Raw genomic sequence first — 24,757 nt, 5'->3', positions numbered from 1 at the left:
GCTAACAAAATGTTTAGTATTGGTAAAGACCAAAAACATGACCGTTTTTGGATGCAAGTTAAACATAGATTCTACAAAGAAATGAACCTTCCGGAGTATCGTACAAAAGACCAAATTTACTTAAAATGGGGGAAGATGAACAAGGAAGTCATGTTGTTTAATGATTTATATAACAACATGAAATGACAATGGAGAAGCGGTGAAAGCGACGTCGTTATTTTGCAGAAAGCTTTAAAAGTCTACCAAAAAGAAAACAAGAAGCCTTTCAAGTTTGTTGAAGTTTGGAATCTCGTCAAAGACAACACAAAATGACAATTGAACAAAATATCTGACGCTCATATCGAGAGCGGTTCAAAACGGTCAAGAACATCCGAATCTAAACATACTACATCTGATGGTCGTGTTGGTTTCGACCTCAATGATGATGAACCAGTTCAAATTGCACCACCTTCTAGACCAATGGGAAGGGACATAACAAAAACAAAAGCAAGTACAAAACATCGGATTCAAATGATTTGAAGAACATTGGTGAAATATAAAAGATAGATTTGACAAAATTATGCAATGTTTGCGCATAGGAACCAGAAAAAAATTAAAAAGCGGTAGGACTATTTATGAAAATTTGTCAAAAGATAATAACCATACAGTGATATTTAGGCTGTCATTTCGGTATATCATCTTTTTGAAACTCTATATTTGCAGCCAAAAAGCCCACACGCCATGGATGTCGACGACGACAATGAACTTCTGATCCTCCTCTCCGACTCCGACGAACGCGGTTCCGACCTTGATTTGGCCTTCCAACTGCAAATGCAAGAGGCGATCAAAGTCTCTTCATCCTCTAAACCTTCTTCATCGTCGTCTTCCTACTTCCCCCTAAACGAAACTCAAGAGTCCTCTTCCGGCACTGCTCGAAATTCCGTCAAGCGTGAGCGCGAACGTTACTATCGGGAGTTAGTTGGCGCGGAATTGAAGAACATGAATGAGAATCTCAACCGACTGATACACGATCAGCCCTTTGCTCGCCAAATTCTTGACGTTCCCGATGTTGACTTGACGATGACTGGGGATTTCCTTGAGAAGCCGTACGCGTTGTTGCCGTCTTCGAACGAGGAGGTTTTTACGGTTTATTTCAGGGGTTTAGTGTGCGATGAGTCGGTTATTAATGTTAAAATGTCGTTCGCTGGGATTGGGGTTGCGATTTATGATGAGTCCGATTGTTGTGTATTTGAATCGAGGAAATCCTTTTTGGTTGGTGGAACCGAAGGTGAAGATGATGATGTTTTAGAGCTTACAGCTTTGATTGAAGCGCTGAATACTGCTGTTACTCTTGGGTTAAAACGAGTTGAAATTTCCTGCAACTGCCTTTCGATTTATCATTATGTAAGTCTCCACATTCATGAAATCTGAATCGCTTTTCTCATGTAAGCTTCTATACATCCAATTTTAGGGTTTTTCTTTTTCCATCTTATGTTCGAAAATCTGCAGCTAATCGGTGAACGGAGACCAACAGACAACAAGGTTATGACATTGATCAATCATCTGAACCATATGGAGACAAAATTTGCTTATTGCTGCCCTATTCTCGTGAAGCAAAACAATCTGGCGTTTGCTTATCAACTTGCAAAAGATGCAATTCTTTCTCACGCCACCAAATTAGCAGAAAACGAATCGAGGAAAACATTACTTGAACAATGCACAATCTGTTTTGAATCCACCTACATTGGCCAAATGTTTTCTGTCAACAAATGTCTACACAGATACTGTTTTTCCTGTATGAGAAAGCATGTAGAAGCAAAGTTGCATCAAGGGAAGCTACCCGAATGTCCACATGAAGAATGCAAATCTGAGCTTGAAATTGAAACCTGCAAAAGTTTCTTGAATCCAAAACTATATGATATGATGAGCTCAATGATAAAAGAAGCTTCCATTCCTCCATCAGAGAAAGTTTATTGCCCAGTTTCTAGTTGCTCTGCTTTGATGTCAAAAACCGAGCTCCAACAACAAGCTCCCCCCTCATCTTCTTCTTCTTCTTCTTCTTCTCAAGAATCTGGAAAGAGAAAATGTGTGAAATGTCATCGTCTTTTTTGCATGAATTGCAATGTAGCTTGGCATGATAATATGAGTTGCTGTGATTACATCGAGTCTTTTGAGTATAAATCTGCTAATGAGGCAAAACTGAAGTCGCTTGCATCAAGTAAAAACTGGCGTCAGTGTGTCAAGTGCAAGAATCTGGTTGAATTAGCAGCAGGGTGCTTCCATATTTGTTGCAGGTATATATTATAAGCATTTTATTAAATATAATTATTATATTTTCTTGTTTTATATTCATGAAATTAAAAGTAATTAACTATTGCAGATGTGGATATGAGTTTTGCTATACGTGTGGAGCTGAATGGATTGAGAAGAAACCTACATGCACATGTCCAATTTGGGATGAAAGCTATATTATATATGTGGAGTAAATAGGTCACAAAATTGAGGTAATTTGACTCAAATTTTCCTTTTTATGTTCTTTTGGTGTTTTGAAAGCTATAAATGGTATTTTTGTATGGTTATTACAAAAGAGATTTCACCATTTTTAGGGGAAAAGATTTTGCTATTTGTTTGTGGTTTTGGAAAATTTGGAGTTGATAATTAACCATGGTTAAATGAAATATGAATGAACATGGTGGTTACTTATAGCCATTGATTATGGTGAGGTGATATTTCTAACTTTTTACTAATGTTTTTGATTCATATGCTTAAAAACAAATTGATTTTATAAAAGTCAAATCACTACTAATCAATCTAACAAACTTATAATTTTTGTTATTTTATGTGAGTAGTGTGCATGAAATGATAAAAGATAGTAAGTTCATTACGTTTAGATTTTACGTGAAATTAATGATAGTTTGTTTCATTGAATGGTTAAAAAACATGTAGTATGGATTTGAAGTGTTATTTATTTTTTGCGTTGTAGATGTTTGTCGTTTTGTGATGACTATGAAGTGAATGAAACCAAACTACCTAGTACAAAAAGTGCATGCAGTTAACATTTAACAATAAATATACTATAACATATAAATCAAAGTAGCATTGTTCATAGTCCAAATCCATATTAAAAACATTTAAATGCAAAGAACATAACTTGAAAACACTTTTCAATCATTTCACCCTAGCTTGAGGAAGAAGCTTTCATGTTTATCTTCCCAATTGCATTTTTTCCTCCCAACTTTATTAGAATTTGTCAATTTATTAACAACTGTCTTTTTCAATTTATGGTTTCTATTTTCAATTTATTATTATTTGTGGTAAAGTTCATCCAAGAAATTGTAACACGACAACAGAGACGTCGTAGCCTTGTCTTCCAAAAAGTTATAGAAATTTAAAAAGAACTTCAAAGTCTTGTATTTTCCAATATTCATTTGAATCCACTGAAATGTAATTCGTTATCCTCTAGCTTTAGACAATCTTCAACCTCAAAGATACACCATACATACCCGAGGCTCTAAAATTTTCATATCCCAAAGCAATGTCGTATAGGTTTTCACATACTTCGTTTTTTTTGACCATATAACCTTTTCTTTTCTTTGAAAAAAAAATCTTAAAAAACATTAAAAAACAAAAGTTCTTAAAATCTAATTCTTTACAAAATGAGCACACAATCACGAAATTTGAAAAAAAAAATTATATATATATTTATTTATTTATAAAAAATCTAGAAAAAAATTCTCTAAAAATCATAAAAATTTAAGGGGTATACTTCTACTCAATATACTAGTGACTTTGTAAAAAGAATTTTTCCATAAATAAGTTTTTGAAGTATTTATTTTTAATTATAAGAATATATATATATATATATATATATATATATATATATATATATATATATATATATATATATATATATATATATATATATATATATATATATATTGAACATAATATGATCTAGAATGTGATGAATCCAAAACAACTTTTGATTCAACTTGTTTATGATTCTTAATTTGTTATGATCTAAAAATATTTAGATTAAAATATTTTATAATCCTTAACTATATCTTTTATAATTGAAAATATATAATGAATAGGGGTGTAAACAAGCCGAGTCGAGCCGAATATTATCAAGCTCGGCTCGACTAAAATACTCGAGCTCGAACTCGACTCGAGCCTTGATTTTAAGCTCGAGATCGGGCTCGTGAAATACTCGACAGTCTCAAGCTCGGCTCGGCTCGACTAATATTTAAAAAAAATCAAAATCACTAAATTAAGTAAGAAATATTAAACATTCCACATGTAAATGTCCAAACTACCAAAAAAACCACTATTAATCATCGAATATCAATATAACATCAACCATATATGTCATAAATGAATAATTATAAAGAAATGACATATATCTTATAAATGAACAATTATAAAGAAATGACATATATGTAAATTACACTAAGCTCGACTAAGCTCGCGAGCCTTACGAGTTGAGTATTTTTGTACTCGAGCTCGGCTCGATAAGGTACTCGAGTAGCTCGAGCTCGAGCTCGGCTCGATTAAGGTCGAGTCGATTTCGAGTATTTTCCGAGTCGGTCTCGAGTTTCTCGCGAGTTGGCTTGTCTCACTTACACCCCTAATAATGATCCATAATTCTTTTTGAATAAAACCTATATTTAATTTAATATGTTATTGATCCAAAATCTTATGATTCAAAAATGATTTAATTTAAAATACTATGATTCAAAACATTTTGATTCAAAATTTTATGAACCAAAAATATTATGATTCTTAATATTCTTCTTATTTAAAATTTTATAATTGTTAAACATTAAAAGCTCAAAACCTTATTTGTTTTAAAAAATAAAAAAAATCAAAAAATAACAAAAAAATCATAAAGTAAAAACAAAAATAAAGAAAAACACTTGCACCTTCAAGTATGTAGTAAGGAAATTAAAAAACGGAAAAATAAAAAATAAAAAAATTAGAGTAAATTATGCAAATGGACCCTATGATTTAAGGTAATTTGCGCGTTTGGTCCATAACTTATTTTTTTAACTAGGAAGGTCCCTACTGTTTGTTTTTGTTACGCGTTTAGTCTCTGTCTTACTTAAAAAGACTATATTGCCCTTGCTTTTTTAATTTATTTAAATAAATAGACCCTCAACCACACCCCCCTCACATTACCTAACATATCCCACCATTTTTCCCTATTTAAATAATAGTTTTTATAGGTAAGACAGGGACCAAACGCATAACAAAAAACAAACAATAGGGACCAAACGTGTAACAAAAACAAACTGTAGGAACCTTCTAAGTTAAGAAAATAAGTTAGGCACCAAACGTATAAATTACCCCAAACCATAGGGACTATTTGTGTAATTTACTCAAAAAATTAAAAACGTCAAAACCGAGCATATATCTATTTTTTTTAACAAAAAATAGAAAAATAAATGATAATAAATAATAAAACTCACTTCAATGATGTTCCATGGACGTTCACCGCGCATAATTAAATTCTCGAGTCCGTATTAGTTACCACGAACGTTGGTTACATGCCAAAACACCACGTCCAAATATTTGGGTTTGACGTTTGTGCACTTGACGAAATGGGTGGTGGAGGACTGTCATCGCAGTTTTCACCATTTTATGAGTCCTCACTGAAACTATATATATATATATATATATATATATATATATATATATATATATATATATATATATATAGTCGGGTTCTGGTGAGGACTTTCTTTTCGGTGAGGACACCTTAACAAAATTGAAAAAAAAAATCTTAAAAAATACAAATCATATAATCGAGTGTAGTACTATATCCGAGAGAAAAAAATTTTGAATTTTTTTTTTGTATCGTTAAAATTAAATCATGGATCATAAAAATTGAATCATGGATCATAACAATGATCCATGCTTCAATTTTAATGATCCAATTTTTTTTTTCAATCTTTTTTTCTCCAATATAATACCATGCTCGATTTTATGATTTGTTTTTTTTTTCAAAATTTTTAAGGTGTACTCACGAATCCTTATCTTAAAAATAGTCATCATCCGATATATATATATATATATATATATATATATATATATATATATATATATATATATATATATATATATACACACACACACACAGTGTTGTAAAACTCGCCGAGTTGGCCGATTACTCCTCCGAGTACTCCCCGATCGGCCCTTTACTGAACTAAGCAATGTTGTAAAACCTTGTCAACTCAGTGATTAATATGTATAATATACTTGACAATTTATTATTTAACACAAACATATGTGATTATTACTATATATACATCTTAAATTTTCAATAATTAGTCACGAAGTGAGACAATTATGTGTTTTTTCAGTTTTTGTGTATTCACATGTATCTAATTTTGTTATATATTTCAATCAACTTAAGATTTTAACTTATGATTTTGACATATATAAGTTTCCTAAAAATATTTATACATGAATTAACGAATCCGAGTACTCCTGAGTACTCGCTATGCGATAGTCGGCCGAACAAGTACCGAGTAAAACAACGGCGATAAATAGTTTTTCTGGCGAATAGTTTTCTTACGGGAAAATAATTATTAGATTTTGTTGTTTTCTTACGGGAAAATAATTATTAGATTTTGTTGTTAGTTATTATGTAATAAGAAAAATTACCATTTTTAATTAAAATATTTTTGTTTAGAAATTATATTTATTTGTATGTTTATACATTTAATGTTAATTATTATCTGTATCTAATTTAAGAAATATAAATTAACTTATATTGATGAATTTAATATTTTAAAATTGTTATTTTGCTCAAATTATTTTTTTAACAACATTCCTTAATTCAAGTTTTCAAAATTTTGGTAAGAATTAATGATTTTGTTATGCATAATTGATTTGTACAAAAAGTTTTGTACCTTGTACCTCTTAAAATTTAAGATATGACTAATATGAGTTATATATAATATAAGATATAAGATATATAGAGTTTGAAACCAAAATTTAAATAAATTTCATTCCTATCTCAAAATAATGACCAAAATAGATTGTTATTATAAATATATTTTAGAACTTCTAGAAGCTTGGAGATTTAAAAATGGGCTATTTTAATAGTCCAAATGTATTCTCCAAATTTAAAAATTTTAGGCAATTCACTAACTATAACCAAGCCATTTTTATATAGTCTATATTCCATTAATAAAGTTGTTCCTCTTAAAACTTAGAGCAATGGTAATGACATAGACGGTTTTTCTTTCTAAAGATTTATTTTTATTTATAAACCTTTGTTTATGTTGCGGACTTAAGGTTGAAAATGAAATATTGCTTTTTAATTCATTTTAGTTCAAAGTAATTAATAAAAGCATAAAAAGTAATATATTTTATAAATATCAAAAAGGTAATATAGATTATTTATATATTGAAAAAATTATATAGTGCGGTTTTTGGTACTTGGTTTTTACAAATGATGTGGTGTGATTTATAATACAAAATCAAATTGTACCGCAAATACTCGGTTTCTGTAAAATAAAAATCATACCATCGATTATTTGTTTGATTTTGTTTTCTTTTTCTTGATTTTTACGGTTTGCGGTTAGCTTTTATTTACCCTATCTCCAACCCAACTACATTTTTGGTGTTAATACTATATTTTCATATAAAAATGATGTAAAACATCTCTAATCCTACTCCATTTTTATAAAAAAAAAATAATGTTATGATAGTTTTAATATTATATTAATATTAATCTAATAACGAGGTAAACCGGACCCTAATCCTCCAAGGTAATTAAATATTGTCCAAACAACGATAAATGGATTTCATCAATTTTTTTGTTGGATATAAACATATCAAATGAAAAAACGACAATAGTCACCTAAGTCTACAAAATGTGTTTAATTGATTGTTTGTAGAAAAAAGTTGATTTAACACATAAGTGTGTTGGGTCAAATAGAGATGGAGAAATTGATAAGAAATTTAGTTGGGTTCGAAAGTATTTATGCTCTTTTACAAGAATGGAGAGGGAGATTTCATACGATTAATGATTCTTTATGGATGAAGCTTATAAAAAGTATAAATGGTCAATGTGGTTGTGCTCTTTTACAATAAATGCTTATAAAATTTTCATATCCAAACATTTAAAACAACTACAATAAATCAATAAGCACTTCAAATAAATAATCTCAAACATCCTGTGAGTATAGAATATATTTGTTTTAAGAACGTCACAAGTAATTCGAATTATCAATATATGATTTACTTCTTTGGACATATTAAAGCTATTATAACAAAAATATTAACATACTTGAAATATATTAATACTTTTTAGTATAAAAACATATTAAATACGTAGACAAATAGCCTTTTGCACCATTTTTTGTTCAAAACATTGGTGATATTGTTGAACATGATCTTAAAATAACCAATATGTACAAACCCAAAAAAAAAAAAAAAAAAAAAAAAAAAAAGCAAAACATTTTTCCATAAAAGTTGTGGGATCTACATCTACTCTGCAACAGTTAAATCCTTTCAGGAGCACCAAAAAGATGATGAAGAAGAAAAAACCTGATTCATCACATCATCGATATATGATGTTCCTCTCATCCCAGATTGGACATCTGCACGTTGCTTTCTTCTGAATCCATTCAGCTCCACACGTATAGCAAAACTCATATCCACATCTGCAATTCCATTATTTCAACTTAAGAATTATGATAATTTAAAGTAGGTAAGGTAATTACACTTATGTAGAGATCAGAAACTGATACCTGCAATAAATGTGATAGCAACCTTCTGCCAATTCAACCAAATTCCTGCACTTGATACACTGACGCCAAAGTTTCCTTGTAGCAAGTGACTTGAGTTTTGCCTCATTTTCAGGTTGCTTGTAGTTACAGCAATTAATGTTATAATGCCAAGGTGCATTGCAATTGATACAAAAGAGGCGAAGACATTTCCCACATCTTCTCATTCCAGCTTCTAGGGCAACACATGAGAAATTAACAGCAAGTTCTTGGACCTCTGTTTTAGACATTAAAGCAGAGCAACTAGGAATTGGGCAATAAACTTTCTCTGATGGAGGAATAGAAGCTTCTTTTATCACTGAGCTCATTATATCATATAGTTTCGGTTCCAAGAACTTCTTGCAACTCTCGATTTCAAGCTCAGATTTGCAGCCTTCATGTGGACATTCGGGTAGCTTCCCTTGATGCAACTTTGCTTCTACATGCTTTCTCATACAGGAAAAACAGTATCTGTGCTCACACTTGTTGATAGAAAATATCTGAGCGATGTAGGTGGATTCGAAACAAATTGTACATTCTTCCAGTAATGTCTTCCCAGAATTGTTTTCTACAAATTTGTTGGCCTGAGAAACTATTGCGTCTCTTGCAAGTTGACAAGCAAACTTTACATTGTTTTGAGTCACAAGGAATGGGCTGCAGTGAGCAAATTTTCTCTGAATAAGGTTCAGCTCATCAATCAATGTCACAATCTTGTTGTTTGTTGTGTGCCCTTTACCAGTGAGCTGCATTGCCAAACATAACATCAATTCCATTCAAGGAAAGATGATAAACAGTTTAATAATTTACACAAGCAGTGTTATTGTGGAAAACATAGAGACTTACATGTTGATAAACAGAAGTGCTATCGCAGAAGATATGAACTCGTTTTATCCCAAGTGTAACAGCAGCATTCAGCGCTTCAATCAAAGCTTTAAGCTCTACCAGATCACCTTCACCTTCGTTTCCACCAAGCAAATAGGGTTTCCGCAACTCAAATACACAACAATCGCTTGTATCACAAATCGCGACTCCAATCCCAGCAAATGGCATTTTCACATTCATAACCGTCTCATCACTCACCAAACCCTTGACATATACCCTAAAAAACTCCTCATTCGACGACGGCAGCAATCCGTAGGGTTTCTCAATGTAATCTCCAGTTCTTATCCACTCAGCCTCAGGAACGTCAAGTATCTGGCGAGCGAAGACCTGATCGTGTATCAGACGGTTGAGATTCTCCTTCATGTTTCTCGTTTCCGCTTCGACTAACTCCCGGTCGTTGCGTTCGAGCTCAAACTTATCGATTTCTTCCGCGATGAGATGAGCGATGCCGGCAGGAGAGTCTGTGACTTCGCTTAGGAAGAGGAAAGGTTGGTGAGAGGAAGACGAGGAGGAGGAGGAAGAAGGTTGAGAGGCCGAAGAGAGTTTGATCGCCTCTTGCATTTGCAGCTGGAAGGCGAAATCAAGGTCGAAATCAGCGGCAATAGCTGCCGTGAGTTCACGGCGTTGCTCGGAGAGGAGGATCAGAAGTTCAGTGTCGTCGTCGACGTCCTCCATGCTGTGGTGTGGGTTATCGTATTGGCTCCAAAAAGAGAGTTTCAAAGAGATGATAATGAAATATCTCTGCTCCTAAAAAATCACCGCCGCCAATTTACGGTTGCATTTCCCTTGTTCTATACATATTTTTACCGTGGATTTCCGGCCCAATGCAAACGAACCGGTCGGCCGAATGTATTTATATTTTATAAACAATATTAATTGAAAATGATTCTATTATTTAGAAACTGATTCATATATATAAAATATAATACACAAATAAATATATATATATATATATATATATATATATATATATATATATATATATATATATATATATATATATATATATAGTCGTACAAATGAGTGAATGAAGTATATATTTTATTGTATACTTTTATATATCATCAATTATTATCTATCGAAAAAAACTATGTTATGCACAAATAAGTTTCTCATCTAAATGAAACTACTAAAATCTACTTGACTAGTTTACATGTTTATGCACTTACCATTTGAATGTAAATTAACCGGATATTGATTAGAGGTAGACCTAGCAAAACATGATACGACACGAGAAATCGATACGAACCCGACACGAAATTAGCGGGTTAGGGTCAGAGATTTCAACACGTTTATGTAAACGGGTTGACACGACACTACACGGTAATTAAATAGGTAGAGTTAGTGTCAAGACTTTCAACTCGAATATGGTCCATTTAATTATGTATTATTTATTATAAATTTTATATTTTTATAAATATATTATATGTTATAGATTTATAGTAGGTTAAACTCAAGAATTAGAAGTAATATTCAAAATTTCAAAGTTACTTAATTTTAGTCATCCTCGCCGCCTATCCATTTTCTCCCTAACTTTAACTTTTTTCATTTTCCTTCTGAACTTACTATAAATTTTGTCATTCCATCTCATAACTCCAATGTTTCACTTTTCCTTTTTGCCTCCATAACTCCTACTTTCCAACATTTAAAATATTTTAACTCGACATGACATAACATATTTACAAGGTCTAAACCTTAACCTGAAACCCGACACAAAAATAAACGGGTTGACACGGCAAGGCACGATAATTAAATGAGTCGGGTTAGGGTCAAGCCCTTTCAACCCATTTAATGTCTTGACACGGAATGACACGAACCCGACACGACACGTTTTCCAGGTCTAATTAGTGGTGGCAATGGGTCGACTTGGATTGAATTCGGGTTCAACCCATTTAATAATTGGGTTGAAATTTTAACTCAACCCAACCTGTTTATTTAAGTGAGTTGATATTTCCAATCCAACCCAACCTTTTAGATAAATGGGTTATCACCGGGTCGACCTGTTTACGTAGTTTCCAACCCAACCTATTAAATAAATTGGTTAAACTTGGGTTAACCCAATTAAAATAAATTATATAGTTAAATATTATACACTTAAACTATAAAACATAAATAAAACTTCATAATTATGACAAAAGCACAATCCAAATTCATAAATACAAATAAATTGTTCAAATAACATTAAAAATGTTTAGTTTCACAGTGATTTTCGAGAGTGACCGGTATTATCGACGCTAAGAAAAAGATGGAAATTAGGATTGAATTTTATTAAACATAAATAATAATAACACAATATTATAATTTACAAATTAATACTTTAATTAATACATGATAATATTCAAATAATATTAAATTATATATATATATATATATATATATATATATATATATATATATATATATATATATATATATATATATATATATTATAGTTAAATGGATTAAAAAATGGGTTGATAATTTTTACCTAACTCAACATATTTAATTAAATGTGTTAGACGAGTTGATCCATTTAAATTAAATTAGTTGAAAATCTCAACCCAACCCGCTAATTTTGGATTGGGTTCGGGTTGGATTGACGGTTTGAATCGATTTTTGCCAGCTTTAATATTGATGGGTGTTTGAATTTACATTTAATTGTTTGTTGAGAATTGATTTTAATTTTCATTATTTTTTATTTTAGAGAAAGGTAATTAGACGTGAAAAAAATATCAACTTAATCGTTTAGAAAAGTTCATTTAATCATAAATACGAAATAATTTTAGTTCTTTAAAATAAGAATTAATTTGAATTATATATATATATATATATATATATATATATATATATATATATATATATATATATATATATATATATATATATATATATATATATATATATTGATTTTTTCTAAAAAACATTTCCAAAAAAAAAATATCATACTTTATTTTATAAGATTGAAAGTTTTTAAATAAATAATGTTAAAAATGATATAATGTAAATAAGATGATTTAAACTATTTATTATAAAAATATATTACGACTCAACGTATTTATAGTCTTTAATTTATTATGATTTAAAAATGTTATGATATTTGATAGTATTGAATCAAAATTTCATGATTTAAAGAATGTTATGATCTAGATTATGTTATGAAAAATTATAGGGTTAATGTCATTTTTTCTCAAAAAAGTGTATGTTAGTATAGGTTCTTAAATTTGGCATTTACGTTTTAAAAAAACACCGGTATGAGGAAAATAAAGGGGTGAATCGGTCACCCTTCATACATGGTCTCCTAGTTGGCTTTTTTTTTTTTTTTGCCATGTTTGTAAGTCCAAACCTTATTAATTAATTAAAATCACAATTGAACTGCTCAATAAAATTCTTAAAAAAAATAATTTCCTAAAGGAAACACAATATCAACATCGACAACTTGTAAATCCTTGTGGAAATTAAAAAAAAAAAAAAAAAAAAAAAAAAAAAAAAAAAAAAGAGGTGAGTTGGATACTTAGATTAGTGGATCCATTATTATTATCGACGTTGCCTCTGTCTATTGGCGTATATAATGTTGCACTCATCCCATAATGGACATTTGCACGTGGGTTTCTTGTTAATCCACTCAGCTCCACACGTGTAGCAAAACTCATGTCCACATCTGCAATAATCACATTTTAATTCAACCACATACAACTAAATATATATATCTTCAATCTTCATATGTTTTGTATAAGAAGAAAGATAATACAATACCTGCAATAGATATGGTAGCACCCTGTTGTGAGTTCAACCATATTCTTGCACTTGATACACTGACGCCAATGCTTCCTTTTTGCAAGCGACTTCAGTTTTGCCTCATTAGAAGGTTGACTGTAGTCAGAGCAGGTGACTTTCTCATGCCAAGGAACATTGCAATTGATACAGAAAAGACGATGACATTTGATGCATTTTCTCATTCCAGTTTCTCTTCCACCATGTTCTTTGATCTCACTTTTTGACATTAAAGCAGAGCAACAAGAAAATGGGCAATAAACTTTCTCTGATGGAGGAATCGAAGCTTCTTTTATCATTGAGCTCATCATATCATATAGTTTCGGTTCCAAGAACTTCTTGCAACTCTCGAGTTGAAGCTCAGATTTGCAGCCTTCATGTGGACATTCGGGTAGCTTCCCTTGATGTAACTTTGCTTCTACATGCTTTCTCATACAGGAAAAACAGTATTTGTGTAGACATTTGTTGATAGGAAACATTTGGGCGATGTAGGTCTGTTCGAAACAGATTGTACATTGTTCCAGTAATGTCTTCCCAGAAGTGTTTTCTGCAGATTTTTTGGCCTGAGAAAGTATTGCATCTTTTGCAAATTGGAAAGCAAACTTTACATTGTTTTGAGTCACAAGGAATGGACTGCAGGAAACAAAATTTCTCTGAACGAGGTTCAGCTTATTAATCAATAACGCAATCCTGTTGTCTGATGAACGCCCTTTACCAGTGAGCTTCATTGCCAAATAGCAGAAAGCATAAGCAGTGTGATTGAGACAAGACAAGACGAGATATAGTTCAACAATTCAGATTATAAGCAGTGAAATTCAGACTTACACATTGATAAACCGAATTGCTGTCGCAGAAAACATTAACTCGTTTTAACCCAAGAGTAACAGCAGTATTCAGCGCTTCAATCAAAGCTTTAAGCTCTATCAGATTATCTTCACCTTCGTTTCCACCGAGCAAATAGGGTTTCCGCAACTCAAATACACAACAATCGCTTGTATCACAAATTGCGACTCCTATTCCAGCAAACCGCATTTTGAAATTCATAACCGTTTCATCCCTCACCAAACCCTTGAAATAGATCCTAAAAGCCTCCTCATTTGACGACGGCGACAATCCGTACGGTTTCTGAATATAATCTCCGGTTCTTCTCCACTCATCATCGGGAACTCCTTTAATCTTGCGAGCGAAGATCTGATCGTGTATCAGACGGTTGAGATTCTCCTGCATGTTCCTCTTTTCCGCTTCGACCAACTCCCGATCGCTGCGTTCGCGCTCGAACTTGTCGATTTCTTCAGCGATGAGATGAGCGATGCCGGAAGGGGCTTCTGTGACTTCGTTTAGGAGGAGGAATGGCTGGTGTGAGGAAGACGACGATGAAGAGGGCTGAGAGATTGAAGAGACTTTTATCGCCTCTTCCATTTGCAGTTGGAAGGCGAAATCAAGGTCGGAATCGGCCGCGATGGCGTCCGTGAGCTCGCGGCGTTGCTCGGAGAACAGAATGAGAAGTTCATCGTCTTCGACGTCCAAATTTCTCTTCCGGGAAACGGCTGTCGCCATCAGGAGTCCGGAGCTTTTGCAAACGGAACGACAGGTTTGTATTATCTACTTTTGCTTTTTGTACAAACTACAACACTATCATATTCTTTAGACAAAATTACATAAATAATCCTTATACTTTTCCAATTATGTATTTTTCTCATATGTTAGACAAGAGTTTGTTATAGGTAATTAAACGCCAATTGGGATATTTGTTCCAGGTTTTAATTAAGAGAAATGTATTTTTCTCATTTGCTAATTAGCTATGCAAAAAAAAAAAAAAAGTTTCTTAAATCCAAGCTGTCAAACTATATTGCCATTTTTTTTGGAAAAGAGCAAAAAAAAAGAAAAAAAAATCTATATTGCCATTTTGGCATTTGATCATTTGAAATCATTGAAAATAGAACTTGTTCCTCGTGTGCATTAGTAGTATATATGTTCATGATCTTCTCTTTGCTTTGCTCCTTGTTGACACTTTCTTTTGGTTGTCGTTACATAACTGCCGATGGCTAATGCTTTTTGCTCACAAATTCAACATTTGATGTCATCAACACATGAATTGAGCATTGAGCAATAAAACATATATTTGGTTCAGATTCAATGAAACACAATTAGAAACATCAAAGTCGACATTCCAAGGCTTTAAACACAAAAATTATAAATAAAAAATAAAAAAAATCATTGTAAGCTCAAGAGTGATTTAAAAGTTAAAATTAAGGGATAAAAATAAGCATTTTAAAGTAATTTAGTGATAAAAAAAATTGAGCATTAAACACTAAGTTTTAAATAGAAGTATTTATTGACTTATTTCACAAATCATTTACTTATTTGTTATTTGTACTTAGCTATATGATGTTATAGGATCATAACTATTATTTGTCTCGTTAGGTTGAAGGGTGTGGGTGCAGTCTCAGACCGCACTTTGTGTCACGTAGACCAAGAACACCGCCCCAGACCGCGGTCTGGTGCGGTCTTGGCCGCACTGCGGTCCTTAAGTGTCGCGTTTTCTGATTGGTTGAGGGGAAAAAGGGAGGATCGCACGGTTGTTGGGTATTTAATTTTTTTTTTTTGCTTTTTCTTTCTTATATATACATATCCTTAAGTGCCGCGTTTTCCAATGTAATGTTTAGAGGTGCTTCTGAGAAAATGATGAGTTTTGTTAGTGAACTTGAAGTTGTACCTACATCTGTTGTAACTGAAGGACCATTGGAACCAGGTTTGACCAACTCCCGGTTAACAAATGTACCTAAGGATTCTTCAATTCCATTCCAACTTACCACAACTCAAAACCAATTCAATTACCATATCGTGACAACCCTTCCCCCATCCCAATTCCATTCGACTTCACCTTCACCTTCACCGTTGATGAAACAACATTCTTCTTCTGTCCTCGTTTATGCCCTTAAACCACCCATCAATGTACAAAGAAACATTGGAATCTCGTTGCTTCAACCCTTTCCACCTTCCACTCCACCGCCATCACTAACTCCGAATTCCAATTTCGCCATGTTTTATGGACCATTGACCAGGGAAAAAGTTCGACCAAATCAGTGTTGAGAAGCTTGTAGAACACCATGGAGGGGTTTTTATAGAGGAGTGGGTGACAGGGAAGGTTAATGGAGGGTAACCTAAAACCCTAATTATGAATCAAAATTAGAAAAAAAAGGAAATTAGACATTAGGAAGATGATGGATTGTTTTAAAGACGTAGAGGATCTCGTTTATATATGGGTTGATTTCAATCACCCAATCAACACATTTGAGTAGATAAGTGTTGAGAAGTTTGTAGAACACCACCATCTCCATATCTCCTCCCGTAGAACACCACCATCTCACATGTTACCTACCTACAAATCAAATGAGAGGAACTCCATATGGCCTTGATGAACAACGAGAGAAATAAAAGGTATATTCTTGTTCATCTTCACAATGTTGGTTACCCACCTGCAAATAAAACGATAGAAAGAAAGGGGGGAGAAGCAGAAACGCATAAGAGAAATTTTAAAGCTTGGGTAACCGGCTAATCAAAGGTTTACCGGTTCAAAAGGACTAAAGTGAGTGTAATAGCCGGTAACCCGTCATTTTTCATTAATGAAATTTAATTTGGGACTAAATCATAAACTGGGGCAAAACTTTGAGACTTTTTCGCAGATTTCCCTATTTATATTTCTAAAACTAGATTTTGGTTCAAATTTATTCTAAAATTGCTTCTCGGTTCATTCAAATAGTAACTATGATCTTCCTTAGGGTATCCCAAAACACCAATTTTGATACAAAACTCATTAAATCCAACATCAATTTCCACACCAAATTTGGTGTGACGAGCAATATAACACCAAATTTGGTGTTATACTATTCATTAATAACAAATGATGTTGGACTTTTATATGTCATTTTTAGCGATTCAAAAATGATGTTTATACATTTCTAATTTATCTCAGTTGTTCCAAATTTAAGTATATATATAGAGTTAGGATCATATATAACAGTTAATTATTGTGTGAACGTATGACTAAATGTAGACCAATAGTTTTATATATGGATATTATACTAATTTTGGTAACTAAATTAAACATTATCTAAATTAAATACTGATATTTATGGAATTTAATTTAAATTTCAAAGTAAAACCCATTTTTATGGAATTATATAACCAGATCTTTCATTCTCTTTCGTCTTTGTTTGTTCATCCATAGCCTGACTAACTTCGATGATGGCAAAAACAATTTGAGGCTGAAATTGATCCACACTCTACTAAAATTCAAGATATTTAGTTATTATAAATATATTATATTAAATTCTTTTTTGTGTTGATAAACTAGAGAAAAATAAAAGAATGAAGACATCGACAATTGTTAGTGGGTGGTAAAAGGAGATGCTAAGTAAAGTGAGTGAGGATGTGAGTGAGGTCGTCTGTAATTTTTCTAATTGTTATTCTTTAAGAATGATATTTTTTTTTATTCTCATATAATAATATAAGAATGTTTATATTATTCTTTAAAAGTTATATTTTTCTATTCTCACATAATAATATAAGAATGTTTCACATTTTTAAGAATGTTTGTTATTCTTTAAAAGTTATATTTTTTCTATTCTCACATAATAATATAAGAATATTTGTTATTTTTAAGAATATTACGATATAATTGTTATTCTTTAAGAATGATATTTTTTCTATTCTTATAGAATAATTTAAGAATGTGTTATTTTTAAAAATAATGATATAATTAAACTCGTATCATGTCTTTTGACGTAAAATATGAAAGAATATAAATGTTATTTTTCAATTTTGATTTTTTTTAATTAATGTCTCTTTGTTGCCTAAAATATAAGTACATTTTATTTATCTCTCATAATAAATTGTTATAAATGCCCTTATAATTATTTGTATGTAATTATCAAGTAACGCTAGCCCATGTTATTAACATGTACCTTAAGATCATAACTGTACATTCCTTTTATATATATATATATATATATATATATATATATATATATATATATATATATATATATATATATATATATATATATATATATATATATATAATTTATGATCTATTTCGGATATCAAAAGGGTAAAACGGTTGCCTTTACCGCTACACTTTGTAGGAATGTACTTCTGGCCCTCCACAATGATACATACAATACAATGATGCACACAATGATTGTGTCGATCAATAAATTCTATATACCTTAATCGTCTTCATTAGAAGAGTAACCTTACTTCACCTAATTGCAAATTATTCAACTTGGATCATGTTTTATTTGACATTAGAACGTAACCGTACTTCACCTAATTGCAAATTATTCAATTTGGATCATGTTTTATTTGACAAATCAAATAAAACGAAAAGAACTAAAACATTAATCAAATTACTAAAACAAAAAAAGCAAAAAAAGAGACAAGTCAAAGAGGTCGGAAGTGTTCAAACTTCAAAGTATATTTGGTAACACTTATAAATATCTAAATTACTTTAAAAAAAAGATTAGAAGCTATTATGATAAAGATCATCACGAAAATGACCACCCATTCATGTGCTATAATATATACACAATCATCACGAGAATTACCATTCATTGATGTGCTACACTACACAATGACATTAATTTTAACCATAGTACATATAACTATTAATTTCAATTAGTTGCAAATTACAAAATTATATTATAAATACTTTATAGTACAAAAACTCTAAAAAGAAATTCAAAGAAGATTATATTACAAATGATTTATAGTACACAACCTATATTGATTTTGTGTCTATTCAAACTGTCACTTAATTTCACTACATATTAATTAATCTAATAACATCCAAAATATAGAGTTTTAATAGGGACACAATTAATGATCATTTCCTAATTATTAATAAAAATATGACTGATTTGTTAAATAACACAGCATATTTTTTGTTAAATAATAAATATATTTCACGTCACATGTAATATTATTTTTATTATCCCTTGTAATACTATACAATCATGTTTAACACAACTTATTTATCAAAAACATTAAAAAAAGAAAAAACATGTCAAGTCGACCAAACCCGACTTTTATCGATTTATTTTGTTGTGACCCGACCCGTTTCATGCTGATACACAACCTCCTACATATAGGTAGTTAAAGGATGCTTTATTACTCCATTATTAGTCATTAACATCGTCCCCTACCCTTCATCATTTCGTTCATCCCTTCTCAACACACACACCTCTCTCTCTCTCTCTCTCTCTCTCTCTCTCTCTCTCTCTCTCTCATCGGAGAAATATGAGTTCTGTTTGCATATCAAATTCGGTTGATGATGCGAGAATCCCGATCAGAGCCACCTACAAAAACCTCTACAGGTGGCCGGAATCCGACGCCGAGTTCATGAAGAAGACAATGGCAGGATCTAGTCAGCACCGTCGAGATGGGCCAGGAATCGTCGATAGCATCTCATGTAGGCAGTTATATCTCAGGAGTTATACTTTCTCGAAAAAGGAGACTGCCGGAAGAACCAAAAAGTGCTTGGATCGGGTGAGGCAGAAAGTGGTGGCGCATCAGCGGAATAAGAGGAAAGGAGCGGAAGTAGGCCGGGGAAGGCGACGGTGCATGGTGGTGATGAGGAGAGTGAAGGCCGTCTCGCGCAACGCTGTGTCTGCGGTTTTCAAGAGGCTGTTGTTATTTTGCACTGTTGATAGTAGAATCCGTTAAGAGAATTATTTTGTGAGTGAACATAAAACATTACTTTTTAAATTGTATTTAGAGATTGACTTCTAAATTAGTATTTGATTTGATTTGAGTAAAATGAAAATTAAGAAAATTTAATGAAATAAACCAATGTTAATTAAAGATCATCATTTTATGTATCGAAAATCTTATCAAATTTAACTAGTCTTGATATATGTTCGCAAAATTTTATTCGTTCGTGTAGATACAAAAAGAAACAAATATAAAAAAAAAAAAAAAATCTTAAACGGAAAAAGAAACAATATGGTGTCCATGTATATAGAGCTACCAACACAAGATCACAAAGGGACTAATGTTCATGTTTATCTAATTTGAGATGAAAGATGAAGTTATGATGTTGTATGATACTTTCAACGACTTGTAATACGGGGTTTTGAATTGAATGGACGAACTTTTTATGCTCGATTTCAAACTTTTGATTTTGAACATAATAATGAATTTTACAGAGTTTAAAATAGTAAAGAGTTGGTACATTTAATGTTTTGAGGTAGGCACCACCTATTTATTTACCTATTCCCGCCCATGACCTTAAACTTGATATTGAAGCATGCTCGACCAACATAGACCCACGTTAAAGCCCTACCTTCAACTAACACAGGCTTAACCACGAGTGCTAAAAGAGAAAATTTGAAATTTAAAAAACGTGGAGTTTGTATATGAAATCGGACAAACAATCGAAATAATTTGCTTTATTTGAATGAAAACTTTTGTTTATTTTATTTAATGAAGTAGATCTAACCATTGTCGAAAAATAGTTTCCAATTATTTGTTTTTTAAATTGTCATACGTGTTTGACAAAACTAATTGGTAGTTGGAAGTTGAAAACGGGTAACTTCTAGTAGTAATTTTATTGTTTCAAAGCATTCCTTATGTTTATCGAAGAACGTATGAGAAAAAAGAGATTGACTTGGATACCATATGCAAAAGTTATGGAAAAAAGAGACAATTTGTTGACTAAATTGAGTTGAGTTTTGCCTAAGACTCCACTCGACCGAGTCGAGTCTGCACAACTGAAAAACGAGCAAAATTGAGTCTTAAGCTGTCTAAATTCATCCAAACTTGTTTTTATGCATATCCAAATTATTTTGATGATTCAACATGACTACTAACACATAGACATTTCATTGTTATCATTCTAAATCTTGATTTCAACAAGATCCAAATTACATATATGTTGATTCAAATGTTTAATAACACTTACAAGTTGTTTATTCTCAAGTAAATCACTAATGGGTTAACATAATTGTAACACCATTTACAGGGATACTTCTTTTAAGACTTGGTCATTTTGGGACCTCCTAGAGGTGGAATTTGGTAGTGCCCACAACGTGGTGGAGGAAGCACCACGATGTGGCAAGGCTATATCAACGCGTTGTTTATTGAGCATCACAACATAGCAAGGTCTTGGCCACGGTGTGGTGGCGTCCAGAGTACAAACCCTAATTTCTCGTGTTTAAAGCCCTATTTAAGGGATATGATAGCTAGGATTTGCTCACCCTCGACCTCCATCACATGTCATATGCTGCTGCCCAAGCCATGTTTTATCTGGTTGCTGGTGCCCATCGTACCCAACAGCTTAATGAGATGGAAATCACCCATACAGGTTGTGGTGTTCGGGAGGTCGAACTGAAATGTCGGATTGCTGAGCTTGAGAAGGATGTTCATGGCTTTGACCAGGAGGTGTCCCCTACTTGCTTTGGAGAAAACTGTTGCGGAAGAAATTCGATCTGCCCTGGAAGCAAAAGTAAACTCCTTGACCCAGGCTAATGAGGGGCTCATGATTCAAAATGAGAGCCTGAAGCATGATGTATGTGACTGTGATAAGCTCCTCGAGGAGGCTCGAGCTGAGGCGGAGGTTGTTCGACGCGATAAGGACTGACTCTTATAGGTGGGAGTTGTGTACATTATGGACAAGCTAATTGAGCATCTGGAGTTCACCAGTGCTGTTAGTCGAATCAGGTATGTTGCGTTTGTCGCCGCTGAGGAGTCTGGCCGCAGCGGGTTGAAAGCTGAGGTGGATTTCGGTTTGTATGATCCCAACGTCAGTGATTCCCAATCCAACCACATTACTAGTCTCAATGATACCCTGCTCACTTTTGCCACTATGGATCATGCTTATCTCTTGGGCTTGGGGGATTTGGACATGGTGGGTATGCGGCAGCTTGGCGCTCTGGATGAAGTTGATGAAGTTCCTGACGGCATGCTAATTGAGGGAGTTGGTGGAGATGGCGGTGATAGCGATGGCAAAAACGATAGTGGCGGCGACAATGGTGATGATGGTGGTGGTGCGGTGGTGGGAGGTGATGGTGGTGATGACCTAGTTGATTCTAAGGTACTTTCGTACCGGGTGCTGCCCCTCGGGGTGTGAAAGAAATGTTTGGAGCTTTGGTTACTTGTTATCGTATGTTTTGGTAGTGTTTGATAGTGGTGGCCTTCTTGGCCTTGTTTGTAATAACTCTTTAGTGTTTAGTAATATGAATGGTGCTTGCTTATGCTCGTTGCTGTTATTTTCGCTTGCGATCTGTTGTATCTTATGCACATGGTTTTGTTTTGAACCCCTATTATCGTTTCTTTTCTCTATTCAAGCGTGAGATTTGTAATGTAGCGATGGGCGATTGCTTTTAATCGTTGGACGCAGGGGATACGCTGACTGTTATGCCTGCAGTAGCATTGGATACTGATGTAAATCGTCCCAATGTATTTGGTATAATTTGGCTTGTTCTTAGCCTCGTAAATACACTAAGTATTTTAATTTGATGGCTATTCTAATCCTTGTAAATACACTAAGTATTTTTATTTTATGGCTATTATGAGCCTTGTAAATACACTAAGTATTTTAATTTGATGGCTATTCTGAGCCTTGTAAATACACTAAAATTTGATGGCTATTATGAGCCTTGTAAATACACTAAGTATTTTTAATTTGAATACGTTGAGTATTTTAATAGGATAGCCATTCAAATACAATGAGTATTTTAATGAAATAGGTGTGTTTAGCCTTGTAGATACACTGACTATTTTGTAAAAAGAAAGGTAAAGTCGTATGCCTAAGTGCATTGAGCATTCGACGCTGAACGTCCCCCGGGTGATTAGTCCGAGCGGCGGATTAGAAATAGAACTTCCTCATATTTTTGGTGTTCCATGTTCTTGGGATTTGTCTTCCTTCCATCGTTTCGAACTCATATGCGTCGCTGCGGTGGGCCTCAATGACCTTGTATGGTCCCTCCCACGTGGGGCCCAACTTTCCTTGCAGTTGGGCGTGGCTTGCCTCATTTCGCCTTAGGACGTAATCCCCTACTTTGAAAGCTTTCCTTTTGACCCTTTGGTTATAGTACCTTTCCACAACATTTTTGTAAGCAGCCTGACATATGTTTGACTGTTCACGCTTCTTTTCAATGAGGTCCAAGTTTGCTCTTAGATCTTTGTTATTGCTTGTTTCTTCGAATTGGGTCGTTCAGAATGACCCAGCCGTTAGTTCTACTGGCAGCATCGCCTCCGTGCTGTAGGTTAGGCTAAAAGAAGTTTCTTTCGTACTCATTCTTGGCGTCGTCCTGTACGACCATAGCACTCCCGGTAGCTCTTCGACCCAATTGCCCTTAGGTTTTCCCAATTGCTTCTTAATTCCATTTCCTAACGTCCTGTTAGATACTTCTGTTTGACCAAATGCTTGGCGATGCGCTACCGACATGAATCGTTGCTCAATTCCCTTCTCGATACACCAAGCTCGAAACGAGTTCTCGACAAATTGCAGTCCGTTATCACTGATGAGAACCTTCGGTATTCCAAACCTTGCTATAATATTTTTCCACAGAAACTTTATCATCTGTCTTCCAGATATGCATGCTAACGACTCATCTTCTATCCACTTTGTAAAGTAACTACCGCGACTACCAGGTACTTTACTTTGCTCGGGGCATCTGGGAGTGGCCCAACGATACCAATTCCCCACTGGTAGAAGGGCCACAAACTAAAGATACTTATCAAAGGCGTCGGTGGGTTGCCTTGGATCGAGGAGTAAGTCTGGAACTCTACACATTTTCGTGTTACTTCCAACGCATCTTGGTGTATGGTCGGCCAGTAGATGCATATCCAAAGTATATTCCCTATAAGGGCCCTTTCCCCTTTGTGTGCACCTGTTGAGCCGACATGTGTCTCTCAAAGTGCCTCCTTGCCTTTGGCTTCTTCTACGCATTTTAGCCATGGTGTCATGAATCCTTTCCGATATAATACTCCATCCACGGTCGCATACATCAGTGCTTTGATTCTTATTCTTCTAGCTTCTTCGTGGCTATCTGGCAAAACATTGTGTTGCAGGTATTCAACTATCGGTGACATCCATGTGTGTCGGGTTGGCGCTAGAGTGTGTACCCATCGTTCTTCTATACTTCTCTCTTTGAGTATTTCCATTAGGACCTTCTTAGACATGTGGTCGAAACGTGTTGATGCTAGCTTGCTGAGGGCGTTTGCTCTTCTATTTTCCCCTATTGGGTTCTGTTTAATGGAGAACTCTTTGAGAGGCTCGACAAGCTGTTGCACGACCTTCACATATTTTTCCATTTGCTTGTCTTTCGCTTCGAATTCTCCGTTGATTTGGTTAGCTTCTAACC

At 33.4% G+C, this 24,757-nt stretch overlaps 4 protein-coding genes across 4 annotated transcripts; 2 read left to right on the top strand and 2 right to left on the bottom strand.

The window, feature by feature from the left end:
* The first annotated feature begins 528 nt into the window (after nucleotides 1-528).
* Nucleotides 529-2,695, top strand: LOC111903834 (E3 ubiquitin-protein ligase RSL1). Its single transcript, XM_023899581.3, has 3 exons — nucleotides 529-1,383; nucleotides 1,489-2,273; nucleotides 2,360-2,695. The coding sequence occupies exons 1-3, from the start codon at nucleotides 721-723 to the stop codon at nucleotides 2,463-2,465; spliced, it is 1,554 nt and encodes a 517-aa protein (XP_023755349.1). The 5' UTR covers nucleotides 529-720; the 3' UTR covers nucleotides 2,466-2,695.
* Nucleotides 2,696-8,116: 5,421 nt separating this feature from the next.
* Nucleotides 8,117-10,537, bottom strand: LOC111903835 (E3 ubiquitin-protein ligase RSL1-like). Its single transcript, XM_023899582.3, has 3 exons — nucleotides 9,600-10,537; nucleotides 8,742-9,499; nucleotides 8,117-8,654 (listed from the first exon to the last, which is right to left on the bottom strand). The coding sequence occupies exons 1-3, from the start codon at nucleotides 10,311-10,313 to the stop codon at nucleotides 8,552-8,554; spliced, it is 1,575 nt and encodes a 524-aa protein (XP_023755350.1). The 5' UTR covers nucleotides 10,314-10,537; the 3' UTR covers nucleotides 8,117-8,551.
* Nucleotides 10,538-13,090: 2,553 nt separating this feature from the next.
* On the bottom strand, nucleotides 13,091-15,010 carry LOC111903837 (E3 ubiquitin-protein ligase RSL1). The gene is made up of 3 exons (XM_023899583.3): nucleotides 14,214-15,010; nucleotides 13,371-14,110; nucleotides 13,091-13,275 (listed from the first exon to the last, which is right to left on the bottom strand). The coding sequence occupies exons 1-3, from the start codon at nucleotides 14,943-14,945 to the stop codon at nucleotides 13,152-13,154; spliced, it is 1,596 nt and encodes a 531-aa protein (XP_023755351.1). The 5' UTR covers nucleotides 14,946-15,010; the 3' UTR covers nucleotides 13,091-13,151.
* A 4,548-nt stretch (nucleotides 15,011-19,558) lies between these two features.
* On the top strand, nucleotides 19,559-20,257 carry LOC111903846 (uncharacterized). Its single transcript, XM_023899590.3, has one exon. It carries the CDS (start codon nucleotides 19,689-19,691, stop codon nucleotides 20,112-20,114), a length of 426 nt encoding a protein of 141 aa, XP_023755358.1. The 5' UTR covers nucleotides 19,559-19,688; the 3' UTR covers nucleotides 20,115-20,257.
* Nucleotides 20,258-24,757: the final 4,500 nt, after the last annotated feature.

Source organism: Lactuca sativa, chromosome 6, assembly GCF_002870075.4.
Source record: "Lactuca sativa cultivar Salinas chromosome 6, Lsat_Salinas_v11, whole genome shotgun sequence".
Taxonomy (NCBI): domain Eukaryota; kingdom Viridiplantae; phylum Streptophyta; class Magnoliopsida; order Asterales; family Asteraceae; genus Lactuca; species Lactuca sativa.
Note: the sequence above shows the minus strand (reverse complement) of the source record. Positions and strands in the feature narration are given on the sequence as shown.